Source organism: Elephas maximus, chromosome 4 (genome assembly GCF_024166365.1).
Source record: "Elephas maximus indicus isolate mEleMax1 chromosome 4, mEleMax1 primary haplotype, whole genome shotgun sequence".
Lineage (NCBI taxonomy): Eukaryota > Metazoa > Chordata > Mammalia > Proboscidea > Elephantidae > Elephas > Elephas maximus.
In genome coordinates this window covers 106,840,795-106,858,638 of record NC_064822.1, presented here as the reverse complement: position 1 = coordinate 106,858,638, position 17,844 = coordinate 106,840,795, and the positions used below count along the sequence as shown (strand labels likewise).

General features: G+C 40.6%; 1 protein-coding gene across 8 annotated transcripts in view; it reads right to left on the bottom strand.

Annotated features, from left to right (window-relative positions):
* SLC4A8 (solute carrier family 4 member 8) overlaps positions 1-17,844 on the bottom strand; it is a 141,672-nt gene that overhangs the window by 56,274 nt on the left and 67,554 nt on the right. For all 8 annotated transcript variants that reach the window (XM_049883109.1, XM_049883111.1, XM_049883110.1 and 5 more), the window contains 3 exons: positions 4,294-4,440; positions 3,654-3,789; positions 2,145-2,305 (listed from right to left, as the gene is read on the bottom strand). In XM_049883109.1, the coding sequence (XP_049739066.1) occupies positions 2,145-2,305; positions 3,654-3,789; positions 4,294-4,411 (415 nt within the window). In that variant the 5' untranslated portion in view covers positions 4,412-4,440. The remainder of the gene's footprint in view (positions 1-2,144; positions 2,306-3,653; positions 3,790-4,293; positions 4,441-17,844) is intronic.

Below are 17,844 nucleotides of genomic sequence, written 5' to 3'. Positions count from 1 at the left end.
CCAGGAACTATACTATGAACTTTATATACATTATCCGATGCCCATAAAAATCACGAGAAGTATATATCATCATAAAAATTTTTACAGATAGGGGAATTGAGACCCAAATAGTTAACAAAATTGCCCAAGGTCATTCCAGCTCATAAGCTGCAAGCTGGAATTCAAACCCAGGACTGTTTGACTTGAAACCTCACATTATTACCCACTTTGTTCTGCTATCTGTCAAACCTCTCTTGCATTCCCTTCCTCCAAGATTTTAATATTGCCGTGATTATTAAGGGAAACTGTAACTGTAGAACTCAAAATTGAAGGTGGAACCTATAAGAATAATTAAGTTAACTGACCACTCTTTGCCGACAATTATCACCAAGCATCAACTTTTAACCTGTGTAGGCCAACAGAACGAAGGAGGAAAACAATCCCTGGTGTTGAGAGGCAGTTGGCACAGTGGTTAAGAGCATGGGCTCTGGAGCTAAAGAACCACATTCTATCCCAGTTCCACGACTTTCTAGCTGTGTGATCTTGGGCAAGTTATATAACCTCTCTGTACCCTAGTTTTCTCATCTGTAATATGGAGATAATAATATCACCTACTTCACCTACTTTTTTTTTTTTGTCATTTATAATTTTAGAGTTCCTTCCACAGACAATGCTGTGTTATTTAGAATGAACACTTTCTTAAAAAAATTTATTTCACACTTTTATACAAATATCCACAGGTATGTTCTAACCATGAAATAATTTTACGGTGCTAGTTAGTATAAAAATGTATCAAATGCAAACAGACCGGTGACTTAACTTGAGATGACATTTCAACTACTCTAAATTCAAACGCCACAACACTCTTTGTTTCTTTGTTGTTGAACCACCCAACCTCCCTGCTTCTCAGGGCATTCATTTTTATACAAAGGTCTATAAACACTGTCAAAATATCAGCTTCTTAGCAACCCACAAAGCCAGTGCATTACACTTAGAGTTACCTCACAAGAAACTGAGCTTTTAAGTAATGTCATGACCCTGTTTTGGAGAAATTTTTGTAAACAAAATATCATTTGTATAACTATTTATATAAATTGAAAACTCCAAAGTACAACCAGAGTAACGCCCTTAGTATCTTGAGGGTGTACAATTTCTGAAAAGGAAAAGCAGTTTAAACTCTAAAGCAACAGCGGCACATACAGCTATATATCTTGTTCTTTTAAAAGATCTAGATGTTGTTTATACTCTATCTAAATAAATTAGCACCTGTTTGCTGTTGCTCCCCATATAACTTAACATTTCGAGGCACAGCAATTAAAAAAAAAAATCAGCTTTCATCTCTTCAAACTCGATTGAATGTATAGAATAATTGTCTTTTTTTCTTCTTCTTCCATTTTTACAATTAAAAATCAACTTCTTATTAAAGTAGTCGCAAAGCCAATTTGGGATTATAGGATAGGGGAGAATAGGAAACAGAACACTGACTCACTGATCAAATGGTTCTAACATTTCTAACATCTGGAAAATTAAATGATAATGTACATAAAGTTCTGATTCACAGGAAACACTTGATGCAGTTTACCTGTCCTTATCAGTAACATTATGACTATATTAGATATGAAGAACCCTAGCAGTTTTACTTCAATCCTACCTATCTTCCCCCAAGCTTCCCCCCAAGCCCCGACATATTCTCAGCTTGTAACTCCATTCACGACTATCCAAGGCTAGAAGCAATGAATGAGGATTCGTGTTTCTGTAACTTTAATCTTTATACTGGCTTATACTTCAGGATCTTTCATCTTGGGGAGGAAAAAAAATGTCTACCCCTCTAGCTACTTCCTCCTCTCCCTCCTTTCACTTAAAGTTCCCAAAATAAAAATCCCTCAGCTCCTTGCAATTTGGCTACCCCAATGAAACTGCTCTAGATACAAATCATCAGTAACTTTCCAGTTGCTAAATTCAATGGATATTTACAGTCCTCACCTAGCCTGACCTCTGCAGCATTTGACACTGATGAAATGAAACTCGATTCATCCCACAGCTAAGGATGTTGAGGCTGGGAATTTAAGTGACTTGCCTAAGGATACAGAGCCACTTTATTTTCTCCTTTACACCATACTTCTTAGTTTACACAAAGCTTCCTGTTTTTCCTCATCTACCCTTACCTGAAATTTCTTCTATGCTGTTTGCACGCATATCCAGAAGGACTGTTCCGTTAATAAGGCAGCTTCTTAGCTCAAACAGACTGTGCAATGAAAGGGTTGCCACATAAGGCTTGCTCCAGCGTTCTCCCCCATCCTCAACATCTTCTTCAAACTTCAGCCACCTGAAAGCATTACAAATAACTAGATGCCACAGATAGAAAGTGAGGAATTTTCATGAAAGAATCTTTAATGGAAGCCACAAAGAGAGCTATCCGAATAATCATATTGAACACTCTAAGATTTAATCCATGTGTTCAAAGTATATTGGTAAGTAAAAAAAAAAAAAAAAGCAGGTTATAAAAAAGTGCAAGAGTGAGTATAATTTGATTTCAGTTTTGTCTAAAGAAAAATTTAAAAATACACATACACATATAAGACACCAAAATACTATATTCCTCATTATCCCTAGGATAGTGAGATTACAGATAATTTTCATTTTCTTTTTGCTTATCTATATTTTCTAGTCTTCTATAACAAACATGCATTACTTGTGCAATTAAAAAACAGATCTGATCTCTATCTTTTGGACATATTGACAAATCACATAAATAAAATGATATTTTTCTTTTTAAAAAAGTCAACTATTTTTCAAAAGAAAAGAAAGGGCAACCATAGTGTTCTGTGTGACTTTAAGAAGCTTGCAAAGACAGAATGACAAGCCTAATTGCCTTTTCACTTGGTATCAGGCCAATTGGCCTGTTTAATCTTCTCTGCCCATAGAAAGCATCCACAGATACAGTGGGTATCCTGGAAGAGCTGTTCCAATGAGAGCTGAATCTGTGTTGCTATTACCTCCTTGCCTCCTTCCCCAAGGGTCAGGAATGCTGGCTTTGTACCATCCATAAGGCTCACGCGTCAGTTATTAGAAGAGTTCTAGATATGGCCCTGGTTAATCTGAGGGTTTTCGGGGAGTATGAGCCTAAGACAAGCACGGTCACTTTACAACTATCCTGGGAAGCCTAACACACGGCTGGCTATAATCCTAAGGGTCTCTATGAGGTTGAATTATTCCAGATGAACTTAAATTCTCAAAAATTCTGGGACTTCTATTGAATTAAAAACCCAAATGACCCTATGGTTCACCTGTGGGAAAAATCTGGAACTATGCTATTTCTGCTGGGCTAAGTTCAAACCGAGGTGGCCCTGTCAGGTGTCTTCTAAACCAGCTGTACAACACCAAGATAGCCTGTGAACCAATCTGGGCCCTCCCAAAACGAGAGAGGGCCTCCTGAATGTTTCATGTTTATGTCACCAACCCCAGGCTCAAGGTCAGTTGGCATAGGTATCACCAGAGACATTATAAAAAAGCCAACACCAAAATGGCCCAGAGGAAACTCTGGACCATCAGACCCCATGTCACTCATCACTTCTCCCAGAAAGAAATAAAAGCCATGCAGGCAGGCCTGCAACTTGCTGAAAGGTACACATTTGCCAACCCAGATCTTGACCCAGGTTATTTTAGGGCCTCACCTGGCTGTCTCCTTCCACTGGGCATCTTCTCCCTCTTTCAGACAGATCTCATCCAGCTCTGTGAACAGCTCATGAGGCACATGCTCTTCGTCTTCCTCGGTGCCAAGAATGAACTGAACACGCTGAGATGGTGTGTCTAGAAGATCAACCAGGGAGAAAGGTCTGCTCTCAGTCTCAAACTTAGCACAGAAATAATATTCTGCCTTATTTAGCTCACCTAGGTGGCCTAACAACTTGAGGAATGCACCAAAGACAATCCTGAATGCAGATCAAAGATTTTTCTTTATTTCCAGAAAGAAACTATTCTGTGGAAGCAGTTTCATGGGAGGAAATATTCATGAACTAAGACCATTTTCAGAAAACCCATAAGAAACCAAAAACCTGACTAATTTGATCAAAAGGAATGGCTAATTCTCCAGTAAATGATTTTACTACTGTGGTATTGATTTTTGGCAGGCCTAAACCATAAAGTTTTCAGAAATATACTTCTGATTCTGAGACGTGTTTCTTCTTCTTGGAAGCAGGCTCTAGAAAACCCTACAGAAGGACTAGAGAATCAAGACCACCTGCTTGATATACCTCAGCATCACCAAACCTCCCGGCCATAAACACCCCCCACCCTCTCTCCTGAGCATATTACCATGGGCCAGGGCCTCCTGGCCTTCCTCCCCCTGGCTGGCTCCTTTGGCTCGCCCTCGTCTCCGGTGCTTTTGGCCATGAGTTCGGTGGTGCCGATGGCCCTGACGACCCAGGGGCATCCGAACCCCCACGTACAGAGTTCTATGACCTGGAAAGAAACAGAAGATCTGTGGTGGGAACTCCTTTAGTAAAAGGAGCCTAGCATATTCAGGAGAAAAACAAAGATCACAGTTCTTGGGCCTGGTCACACCTCTGTAATGACCAAACTTCAAAGACTTCCAGGACCGAAGATGTAGAGATGGCAGAGTTGAAGGTCTCCTGGTTTATCCTACATGTGGCTGCAAACCTCATGCGGACATGGTGAAGATAAAGGAAATAATGTGCGTGAAAACGATCTGCAAACTGTAAAGGCCAATACAGATGCCAGTTACTGACTAATTTTTAAAAAGCAATCAGTCGCTCTATGCCAGCTGCAGTAAGTCCTGGCAGGGAGGCAATTTAGAAGAAGGGTAAGAGCACAGGGCTGGAGTCAACTTGCTTGGGTCCAAAATTCAGCCCTGCCTGCCATTTGCTAGCCTTGTGACCTTTAGCATGTTATATAATCTCTCTGTGACTCATCTTTAACAGGGAATACTAAAAGCTTATTATTTAAACTCATAGGGTTTTTGTGAGCAATAAGTAAGATAATGCATGTAAAATGCTTAGCACAATGCCTGGAATAAAGGTTAACAAATACAGTCTAAGATCAGCTTCCATAATTTATTTCTGCATTGCGAAATACAATCTAGAATAATAGTGACAGGCTAGTTACAAATCATAAGGAGCATGAAGCTAGGGTTCAGGGAAGAGATATTAAATGCCGTACAAAGAGAGGGGAACTTCAGAAAACAAGTGATCCAATAGCAATTCCTCCTTAGTTTGTGTTCTCCTACCCTCTCATTCCTTCTCTACACCTGCTTTTTGTTTTGTTTTGTTTTTTGTTCATGACTTCCAGGCCTCTATCACCTCCATCTGGCTTCACAGGCTGTCCTGTCAAGCCTGGAGCCTAGAATCAGTCAGCTCTCCTCAATACCAGCCCCCAACTCTCCACCCCACCTCTTTGGTCTTGTCACATTTCTGCCTGGTTACCACTGCTCAGCAATCTAGATGGACGCTAACCTCCCACATCTTCCACTACAGAAGCTGTTCCAGTCTTTAGCCTCTGTCTTTAAATCCACAACCTTATCCACATTCTGTCCCCTCTGAGCAGGCAATCCAGCTTCACATTTTATTGAGAAGACTTCGGGCATCTCAGGTGAACTCCCTCTACCTCAAGCTGACTAACTTCCCTCCCTACCCCACCCCCCCTCAGCTTTTCTTCTTTGCCAAGCTAATGACTAAGACTCTTGATCCCATTGCTTCTCACCCACCTGGAGTCCTACATCTGTCATCCTCAGTTTCTTTGCATCCATCCTTTCACAGGTTTCTCCTGACTACAAACTTGCTCAAGTCTCCCTTACCTTAAAATGAAATCTTCTCAATGCAGTGCTACTCTCCCAAGTTTCTGACCTTGTTTTCTTTTCTTCTCCATCCAACCACTTTCAAGAACATTCTACCCACCTGGCTCCCTTTCCTCAACCACTTCCTTGCTCCACAGCCTCTGAATGTGGCTTCTGACCTCATTCTCTACTGAAAATGCCCTCAGTAAAGACACCAAAGACCACTTAATCACCAAACCCCTAACTTACGACAGCTGTTTCAGTTCGATTCAAAAGACTTTCCTGAGGGCCCGATGTGTGCCATGCAGTATCCAAATTCCTTACCACTTCCTCTTTCTTGATGCTCCCGGCTCACTCAGCTCTTGTGACACTGCCCTCTCCTGGTTTATTTGACCTCCTCTGACTATGCCTTTTGGATCTCTTCTACGACTCACCAAAGTAAGGCTCCTCAGGCTTCTATCCTTGGCTCTCTTTTCTTCTCTCTTTCAGTGATATCTACTTTCTGATTTCAAAGTTTACTTCCACAAACAACCTCCAAATCTTTAACTACTGTAATTCAACATGCCCCAAAGCAAACTAATCATCTAATCAGGATCACACTCATTTCTCCCCTGCTTTTTTTTTTCTGTTCATGACATCACCATTCTCTCAACTTTCCAGGCTTAAAGCCTCAAACTTACCTTGGAATTCCACCTCTACTCCTTCCCCCCTCATTGCCACATCCTATAAGTTAGGGATGTCAAGTCTTTCTCTCCTCTCGCTTTGACAACAACAGGGACCTCCTTTCTGCCTCCCATACCAATTCAATCACACAATTCTCCTGAAGCAATGCTCTGATCATGGCTCACCCACTATGCATTCAGGACCCTCCATGCTTGCATGTTCCCACACCAGATTATTTCCTAATATCTTTTTCTTCCTTTAGGGGAAATTATACCACCAGTGGGAAAATAAAAGGAAAGGCCTCTAAAACAACTCAATGATTAGCTCAAGAAAGAAAAAATGGAAATTTCACACGCTCACACAGACTAAAAATTCTGGAAAAAGGAAATCTAAAAACATACATTTTCTGCATCTATACTCCAAAAAAAAAAAAAAGGCCTGGATTTTTTGTTTTGTTTTGTTTTAATTTTATTTATTTATTTATTTGTTGCTGCTGAGAATATACAGTTTCTACATGTACCATGTAGTGACACTGATTGCATTCTTCAAGTTGTACAAATATTCTCTAAAGTGTTCCTCTCCCATTAACATAAATTCACTGCCCCTAAAGTTCCTATCTAATCTTTCCAGTTGCTGTTGTCAATTTGATCCCATATAGATAGCTCTTCAAAGAGCATAATGCTCAAGGAAAACATTGTTTACTAGTTAAGCTCTACTATTGTTTGGATTTAAGAAGACGTCAGGGGATTTTTTGGTTTAAGATTTAAAGATGATCTCAGGACAATAGTTTCAGGGGTTCATCCAACCTTCATGACTCCAGGAAGTCTGAAGTCTATAAGAATTTGAAATTCTCTTCTGCATTTCCCCACTTTTGAACAGATTCTTCTCTAGAATCTTTGATCAAAATGTTCAGTAACAGTAGCCGGGCACCATCCAGTTCTGGTCTCATGGCAAGGGAAGCTAGTTGTTCATGGAGGCAATTAGCTACACATTGCATATCCTCCTCCTATTCCTGACTCTCCTTCTTCCTCTGTTGTTCCAGGTGAATAGAGACCAATTGTTGTGCCTTGAATGGCTGCTTGCAAGCTTTTGAAGACCTCAGGCACTAACTACCCAACAAACTAGGAGGTAGAACAGAAGCACTAAACATGTTATTAGGCCAATTAACTGGGATGTACCATGAAACCATGATCCTAAATCTCCAAACCAAGAAACCAAATCCCACGAGTTTAAGCAGCCTCAGCAGCTTTTTTTTTTTTTTTGTAAATTTATCACACAACTTGTGCTAATTCAACTTTCTATTGGTGTACAACTTATTGACAGCAATTACAATAATTGGCTGTGCAACCCTATCCTAATCAATGTGATACTTCTGTTACTGTTAACCTCTCCTTTCCCCCTCCCTCCCACCTCTAAAAAAAAATTTTTTTTCCCACCTCTAGTAACTATTAATAAACTTTGTTCTCATATATATTAGCCTTTTCCTGTCTTTTTGTATTAGTAAGGTCATATAATATTTGTCCTTTTTTTGATTGACTTATTTCACTCAGCATAGTATCTTCCAGCTTCATCCATACTGTAGCATATATCAAGATTTCATTTCTTAAAAGTCATCAGACGAACAGGTATACGTACACCCATGTTCATTGCAGCATTGCCCACAACAGCAAAAAGATGGAAACAACCTAGATGCCTATCAACAGATGAATGGGTAAACAAACTGTGGTACATATACTCAATGGAGTATTGCGTAATGATAAAGAACAACGATGAATCTGTGAAGCATCACATAACATGGATGAACCTGGAGGACACTATGCTGAGTGAAATAAATCAATCACAAAAGGACAAATATTGTATGAGACCATTATTGTAAATACTCATGAAAAAGTTTACATATAAAAAGAAACAATCTTTGGTGGATATGAGGGAGGGGAGAGGTAGGGATGGAAAAACACTTAATAGACAATAGGTAAGTAGAAACTATGGTGAAGGGTAATACAGTATACAATACCAGGGAAGCCAGCACAACCTGTACAAGGCAAGGTCATGATAGCTCCATAGACACATCCAAACTCCCCGAGGGACCGAATTGCTGGGCTGAGGGCTATGGGGACCATGATCTTGGGGAATATCTAGCTCAATTGGCATAACATAATTTATAAAGAATATGTTCTACATTCTACTTTGGTGAGTTGATTCTGGGGTCTTAAAAAGCCTGTGAGCAGCCATCTAGGATACTCCACGGGTCTCATCCCTTCAGGAGCAAGGAAGAATGAAGAAAACTAAAGATACAAGGGAAAGATTAGTCTAAAGGACTAATGGACCACATCTACAACAGCCTCCACGAAACTGAGTCCAGAACAATGAGATGGTGCCCGGCTACCACCACTGACTGCTCTGACAGGGATCACAGTAGAGGGCCCCAGACAGAGCTAGAGAAAAATGTAGAACAAAATTCTAACTCAAAAAGAAAGACCAGATTTACTGGCCTGACAGAGACTGGAGAAGCCCTGAGATTATGGCCCCCGGATACCCTTCAGTTCAGTAATGAGGTCACTTCTGAGGTTCACCCTTCAGTCAAAGATTGAACAGGCCCATGGAACAAAACAAGACTAAAGGGGCGCACAAGTCCTGGGGCAGAGATTGGAAGGCAGGAGGGAACAGGAAAGCTGGTAATAGGGAACCTTGGCTTGAGAAAGCAGAGTGTTGACATGTTGTGGGGTTGTTAACCAATGTCATAGAACAATGTGTGTACTAACTGATAAGAAACTAGTTTGCTCTGTAAACCTTCATCTAAAGTACAATTTAAAAAAAAAAGATTTCATTTCTCCTACTGGATGAGCAGTATTCTATTTTATGTGTGTACCACATTTTGTTTATCTATTCATCTGCTGGTGGGCATTTAGGTTATTTCTTATTTCCACCTTTTAGGCTATTGTGAATAGTACTGCAATGAACATTGGTATACAAATCTCTGAGTCTCTGCTTTCAAGTCTTTTGGGTATCTACCTACCCATGAGGATTTTGGGTATAATCCATAAAGATTTTGGTTGTATATAAGCAGCCTCAGCAGCTACTCTCTTTTTGTTGTTATTATTGTTGTAAACATGTCTATGCTACAACTTTTACCAGTTGAACTTTTTACAGTTCAACTTTTTTATACAACTTATTGACAGCAATTACAATAATCACAAAATGGCCTGGTTTTGACTCCACCTTCTCCTCATGGCCTTGGCTGCTGTAGTCACCATTATCTAATACTCTCTCTCTGTTGTTGTTACTGTCCAGGGGTGCCACAAGTCGGTTCTAACTCATAGCAACCTCATGTACAACAGAACGAAACACTGCCTGGTCCTGCACTATGCTCACAATCGTTGCTATGTTTGAGCCCATTGTTGCAGCCACTGTGTCAATCCATCCCATTGAAGGACTTACTCTTTTTCACTGACCCTTTACTTACCAAGTATAATGTCCTTCTCCAGGGACTTGTCCCTCCTGATAACATGTCCAAAGTATGTGAGATGAAGTCTTGCCACCTGACTTCTAAAGAGCATTCTGGCTGTACTTCTTCCAAGACAGATTTGTTTGTTCTTCTGGCCAAACTGAACCCGTTGCCATCGGGGCGATTCCGACTCATAGCAACCCTATATGACTGAATAGAACTGCCCCATAGAGTTTCCAAGGAGTGCCTGGTGGATTTGAACTGCCAACCTTTTGGTTAGCAGCTGTAGCTCTTAACCACTACACCACCAGGGTTTCCCATTCTTCTGGCAGTCCATGGTATATTCAGTATTCCTCACCAACACCATAACTCAAAGGTGTCAATTCTTTCTCTATCTTCCTTATTCATTGGCCAGCTTTCACATGCATATGAAGAGATTGGAAATACCATGGCTTGGGTCAGGTGCACTTTAGTTCTCAAAGTGACATCTTTGCTTTTTAACGCTTTAAAGGATAAAATATATAGTACCTGTAAAAGGATAAAATATATAGAATTTACCATCTGTCAGTTTGTCATACTTTGGTGGCTTATGTGTTGCTGTAATGCTGGAAGCTATACCACCGGTATTTCAAATAGCAGCAGGGTCACCCATGGCGGACAGGTTTCAGTGGATCTTCCAGACTAAGAAAGACTAAGAAGGACCTGGCAGTCTGTTCTGAGAAAACTGGCCAGTGAAAACCTTATCAGTAGCAGTGAAACATTGCCTGGTATAGTGCCAGAAGATGAGCCTCTTAGGTTGGAAGACACTTAAAATACAACTGAGGAAGAGTTGTCTCCTCAAAGTAGAGTCGACCTTAATGACATGGATGGAGCAAAGCTTTAGGACCTTCATTTGCCAAGATGGCACAACTCAAAACGAGAAGAAACAGATGCAAACATCTATTAATAATCAGAATATTGTATGTTCGAAGTAGGAGTCTAGGAAAATTGGAAATCGTCAAAAATGAAAAGGAATGCAAAAAAATTGATATCCTAGGCATTAGTGAGCTGAAATGGACTGGTATTAGCCATTTTGAAGGGGACAATCATATGGTATACTATGCTGGGAGTGACAAATTGAAGGGGAATGGCGTTGCATTGATCCTCAAAAAGAACATTTCAAGATCTATCCTGAAGGATAGATAGATAGTTAGATAGGATAATGTCCATACACCTCAAAGAAGACCAGTTAATACGACTGTTATTCAAATTTATGCATCAGCCTCTAACGCCAAAAATGAGAAAATGGAAGATTTTTACCAACTTCTGCAGTCTGAAATTGATCAAACATGCTACCAAGATGCATTTATAATTTCTGGTGATTGGAATGCAAAATTAGGAAACAAAGAAGGACTGGTAGTTGGAAAATATGGCCTTGGTGACAGAAATGACACCGGAGATCACGGGATAGAATTTTGCAAGACCAACAACTTCTTCATTCCAAATACCTTTTTTCAACAACATACACAGTGACTATACACGTGGACCTTGCCAGATGGAATACACAGTAATCAAATCAACTACATCTGTGGAAAATGACAATAGGAAAGCTCAATATCATCAGTCAGAACAAGGCCACGAGCTGACTATGGAATAGGTCATCAATTGCTCACATATGAGTTCAAGCTGAGCTGCAGAAAATTACAGCAAATCCAAGAGAGCCAAAATATGACTTTGAGTATACCCATCTGAATTTAAAGAACATCTCAAGAACAGATTTGAAGTATTAAACACTAATGACTGAAGACCAGATAAGTTGTGGAACGCCGTCAAAGACATCATACACAAAGAAAGTAAAAGGTCATTAAAACAACAGGTAAGAGAGAAAAGACCAAAATGGACGTCAGAAAGACCCTGAAACTTGCTCTTGATGTCAAGTAGCTAAAGCAAATGGAAGAAATGATGAAGTAAAAGAATTAAACAGAAGACTTCAAAGGGTGGCTCAAGAACACAAAGTAAAGTATTATAATAAAATGTGCAAAGTCCTGGAATTAGAAAACCAAAATGGAAGAACATGCTGAGCATTTCTCAAGCAGAAAGAACTGAAGAAAAATTCAAGCCTCAAGTTGCAATATTGAACGGTTCTACAGGAAAAATATTGAACGATGCAGGAAGCATGAAAAGAAGATGGAAGGAATACACAGAGTCACTGTACCAAAAAGGCCTGGTCAATATTCAACCATTTCAGGAGGCAGCATATGATCAAGAACCAGTGGTACTGAAGGAAGAAGCCTAAGCTGAACTGAAGGAAACGGAGAAAAACAAGGCTCCAGGAATTGATGGAATACCCAACGAGATGTTTCAACAAACGATACAGTGTTGGAGGTACTCACTTGTCTGTGTCAAGAAATTTGGAAGACAGTTTCCTGACTAACCGACAGGAAGAGATCCATATTTGTGCCCATTCCAAAGAGAGGTGATTCAACAGAACGTGGAAATTATCCAACAATGTCATTAATATCAAATACAAGTAAAATTTTGCTGAAGATTCAAAATGGTTGCAGCCGTACGTCAACAGGGAACTGCCAGAAGTTCAAGCTTGATTCAGAAGAGGATGCGGAATGAGGGATATCATTGCTAATGTTAGATGGATCTTGGCTGAAAGCAGAGAATACCAGAAAGACGTTTACCTGCGTTTTATTGACTAGGCAAAGACATTCAACTGTGTGTGTCATAACAAATTACGGATAATGCTGCGAAGAATGGGAATTCCAGGACACTTAATTGTGCTTATGAGGAACCTGTACGTAGACCAAGAGGCAGTTGTTCAACCAAAACAAGGGGATACTGCATGGTTTAAAATCAGGAAAGGTGTGTGTCAGGGTTGTATCCTTTCACCACACTTATTCAATCTGTATGCTGAGCAAACAATCTGACAAGCTGGACTATATAAAGAAGAAGATAGCATCAGGATTTGAGAAGACTCATTAACATCCTGCAATATACAGATGACACAACCTTGCTTACTGAAAGTGAAGAGGACTTGAAGCATTTACAGATGAAGATCAAAAACTACAGCCTTCAGTATGGATTGCAACTCAACATAAAAAAAAAATCCTCACAATTGAACCAATAAGCAACATCAAGACAAACACAGAAAAGTTTGAAGTTGTCAAGGATTTCACTTTACTTGGATCTGTAATCAACAACCACAGAAGCGGCAGTCAAGAAATCAAATGATGTATTGCACTGGGCAAATCTGCTGCAAAAGACTGAAGAAGAACTGATGCCTTCAAATTACAATGTTGGCAAAGAATATTGAATATACGATAGACTGCCAGAACAACAAACAATCTGTCTTAGAAGTACAGCTAGAATGCTCTTTGGAAGCAAGGATATCATGACTTCATCTCATGTACTTTGGACATGTTATCAGGAGGGACAAGTCCCTGGAAAAGACACCAGGCCTGGTAAAGTAGAGGGTCAGTGAAAAAGAGGAAGACTCTCAATGAATGGATTGACACAGCGGCTGCAACAATGGACTCAAGTATAGCAACGATTTTGAGGACGGTGCAGGACCGGGCAGTGTTTTGTTCTGTTGTACATGGGGTTGCTATCAGTTGGAGCTGTTCTGACGGCACCTGACAACAACAGTAGCTGTTAGAATTGTACCTCTTACCCTCATTCTGTCTCAGGACTGTCCCATGTTGACTTGGCCACATTGCAGAACACTTTTGGAAGGCAGATCTCTGAACATAACGTAGTAATCTTGCAACTTTACGGAAAAAACAGAAATATAGAACCAGAAGAGGTCATCCGCTTAGATGTGGGATCACAGACCTCTGACTTTATCATTGTAAACCATAAAGTACACAAAGCATGAACATAACTAAATTGAATACTATCTTAATAAACTACCATCTGTTAACCAATAGTGTTCCACTATAATATGTTAATGAGGTCCCTGTAGTCTACTGAGATCAACCCAGGTGACATTAGCAGCAGACTAGAGTCATTTAATTGTTCCAGGTCCTATCTCAAGGGCTAGGGATGTTGTTGTTGTTGTTAGGTGTCATCGAGTCAGTTCCAACTCATAGCGACCCTATGCACAACAGAACGAAACACTGCCCAGTCCTGCACCATCCTTACGATCCTTGTTATGCTTGAGCCCATTGTTGCAGCCACTGTGTCAAGCCACCTCGTTGAGGGTCTTCCTCTTTTCCACTGACCCTGTACTTTGCCAAGCATGATGTCCTTCTCTAGGGACTGATGCCTCCTGACAACATGTCCAAAGTATGTAAGACGTAGTCTCACCATCCTTGCTTCTAAGGAGCATTCTGGCTGTACTTCTTCTAAGACAGATTTATCCGTTCTTCTGGCAGTCCATGGTGTATTCAATATTCTTCACCAACACCACAATTCAAAGGTGTCAGTTCTTCTTCGGTCTTCCTTATTCATTGTCCAGCTTTCACATGCATATGATGCGATTGAAATACCATGGCTTGGGTCAGGCACACCTTAGGGCTAGGGATAGTATAATGAATAGCATAAAGTTCCTGTCCTCAGGACACATATTCTAGTTGGGAGGAGACAGACATCATGAAAACAAAAGAAATTATTTTAAATATTGATAACTACTATGAATAAAATAAAGTGCTAGAGTGCCTGGGGCAGGAGGTAGGATGAAGAAGGGATACTTTTCTAAGATAATCAGAGAGAATATCTGAGTGATGAGAAGGAGCAGTCATGAGAAGACCTGGAGGAAGACCATTTCGGGTAGAGGGAAGATTAAGTACATAGGCCCTAAAGTGGGAATATGCTAGGCTGGTTCCAAGGCAAAAGGAAGGCCAGAAAGGCCAGAGCAAGGCTGAGGAGGGGAGAAGGAGAAAGAGATCAGAGATGATACAAGCAGATGCAGATTATGAGAAGCCTATGGGCTATGAAAAGCATAATTAGATCCTCAAGAGCCTCTTCAACAGGCCCCTAAAATGGTGACCCAGGTGCTGTAAAATCTGGTGTTATCTATGTAGAGCTGGACTGAGGTAAAAGAATAGCCTCACTAAGGGGAGACAAGGCCTTTCAGTCCCCCAATAGAACCATCCTGACCATGTGCTTGCTTTTCCCAGCAAACAGCCTAGAAGGTTACTGGCCAGGCCAAAATCTTCACTTCTCCTTGAGCACATTCCAGATACTTCCACTGAGATCGGGATGGAATATTGCTAGTATTATTTAATTTTAACTACATTCTATATGGAAATTGAGGGGCCAGTGATTGGGTATTAGAACCTGTGTTATTAGATCTCATCTCTTGGTAAATTTACCCATTGTTACTACTAATATAAAACAAGAAGGTTGGACCAAATAACTTCTTGGGTCTTCTCTAGCTGATGGCAAGTCCAGGCTCTAATGATCAGGCTAGGCATCGCTCAGGCAAGGCATGGCTCAGGCTAGGTCACTCTTCAGAGAAGATAAGATGGTTCAATTGCTCTCATTATCTTTATTTACTGCTACAGAAAGGAACCACAAAAAGAGTTCAGTAAAGGGTTGTTGAGTGAGTAACATTGTTTTGTTTGCTATCCACTAGGTAGGTCTAAGGCATAATGAGGAAGACGTCCTTCAGTTGCCCTTGATGGGTCTGTAGGAAGTAAGGCAAAACTTAAATATTAGAGAAAGGAGATTTGAGTTGTTCCTTTGGTTGAATCAGTTCTCACAAACATCAACCAACCACAGTGTCTGCCTTTTGAAAACACCAGAGAGACAGGCACAAATGAAAACAAGTCCCAGCAGGGGTCAGAACTAGGAAGTGCCAGTCAGAGAATTAGGTATCAGTTTCTAAGCTGGGGACTCTGAAGCTGGGGTTTGGGCTTTCTGAGTGAAATGAGCCCAAAAGATGGTAAACAAATGGACACTGGGAAATGGATAGACCCAAAAAAATCCATCGCCATCAAGTAGATTCCAACTCATAGCAACCCTATAGGACAGAGTAGAACTGCCCTACAGGGTTTCCAAGGCTGTAATCTTTACGGAAGCAGACTGCCATATCTTCCTCCCCAGAGTGGCTGGTGGGTTCGAACCATCAACCTTTTGATTAGCAGCTGAGCGCTTCAACCACTCCACCACCAAGACTCCTTGTAAATGGGTAACCAAGAAACCAAACCTGTTGCCATTTAGTTGACTCTGACTCGTACGATGGGAGCACCTGATAGATTCAAACTGCCAACCATTTGGTTAGCAGCGGTTGTACTTAACCACTGTGTCACCAGAGTTTCCCTAGAAACAGATATAGCACCAGTAAAATCCAGTCAGTCTAACTGGATTCGGGCAGTCCAGTGACTTCACTAAATTAATCCTGCAGTCACTTTGCTGACCACTTAACTGCTTTCCTACCCACAGACTTTGTCTCCCTGGCCTACCTACTAACTCACCCAAAGCCCACTCCTTCCCATCTAGTTCCCCATTCTTTTTCTAGTCATTATCATACCTACTCTTTTGGGGCTGAGTAAAAAAAAAAAAATTTATTTTTTATATCTGTGTGCAAATATTTGAGTATTCATTTAGTAAAACTCATTGGAAAGGTACAGTTTTAAACATAAGTGTGTATACATTAAGGAGCCCTGGTAGTGCAATAGTTAAGTGCTCAAAAGCTAACTGAAAGATTGGTGGTTTGAACCTGTCAGTGGCTCCATGGGAGAAAAGGCCTGGTGATCTGCTCCCATAAAGATTACAGTTTAGGAAACCCTATGGGGCAGTCCTACCCTGTCCTATAGGGTTGCTATGAGTTAGGATTGACTTGACACCACACAACATATATACATTAGTGAACTGGTAATAAATTTTCTAAGCAGGCAGGGCTTCAAACCGGTTCCTTGGGTTCCAACCCCTGCTGAGAATTTGCGTTTCTAACAAGTTCCCAGGCAATAATGCTTCTGGTTATGGACCAATTCTGAGAACCACTAGTACAGCAGTGGTTCTCAAAATTTATTATACATAAGAATCACCTGGGGATCTTGTTGAAATATAGACTCTGAGTCAGTATATCCGAGGTAGAAATGCAAGTTCTGGCAGGGGTTCAAACTGGAAGGAACCAGTTCGAAGCCCTGGAAGCAGGACAGAAACCACAGATATGTTCCACCTACCGATGGAGACTGGGCCTACCAAATATAGTGCTGTACACACACTATTTACTGAGCTTGCACACAGAGCTCATTAGCACACACAAAAGGGTATTCTGCTCCTCCCAGGCTCACAGGTTGACTCAAAATCAATAACCACAGGTGATAATCTCATTTGTGGAGCAGATGCAAGGCTTTTTTTTTTTTTTTTAACTTATAAATACGAGCCATTGGCTCTCACCTCTGTTAAAAACTTTCTAGAAAGCATTGAACTTACTCCAGGATTCATAAATCTAGTAGTTAATCAGGAATAATGATCTGCCAAAAAGAATGGAAAAAGCCATTCCTCTAAGTAAAGCAACTGAGCTGTGTTCCTCTGGGACTGGGAGAGTCAGCTGAAGCACATCATGGACTACTGCTCTTCTTGACTTTATCTTTGTAAAGCTGTTCTCATGTTTTCTTTTGACTCTACATATATATATATAAAGTAATGTCATGGTTTAATGTACCTTCTTCCACTGATGAAATTAACTTACGCAAAAAAGACCCACATTTACAAAAAATCGTAGAAACTAAGTATCAGAAGTAGTTCTGAACAAGGTGTGAGGGAATGGTTCATGTCATGTGGAGCAGAGGATGCGGAAGAAAGAAAGACCTGGAGACTTATCTCTGACCACAGAACCTTGTATTATGGCACAAATACTGATTCAGACATAATTTAGTTTCCCCTCCCATCAAAGTGGGACTGGTTTTATTCCATGCCTTCAAGACAAGACACCCACTCAGAGTACAGCCTCACTGAGCCCTGGGCTTCTCTATGGAGAGAGTCAATGTGAAACTGCACAGCATAGGCAAATCTATAGCAAATCCAAACT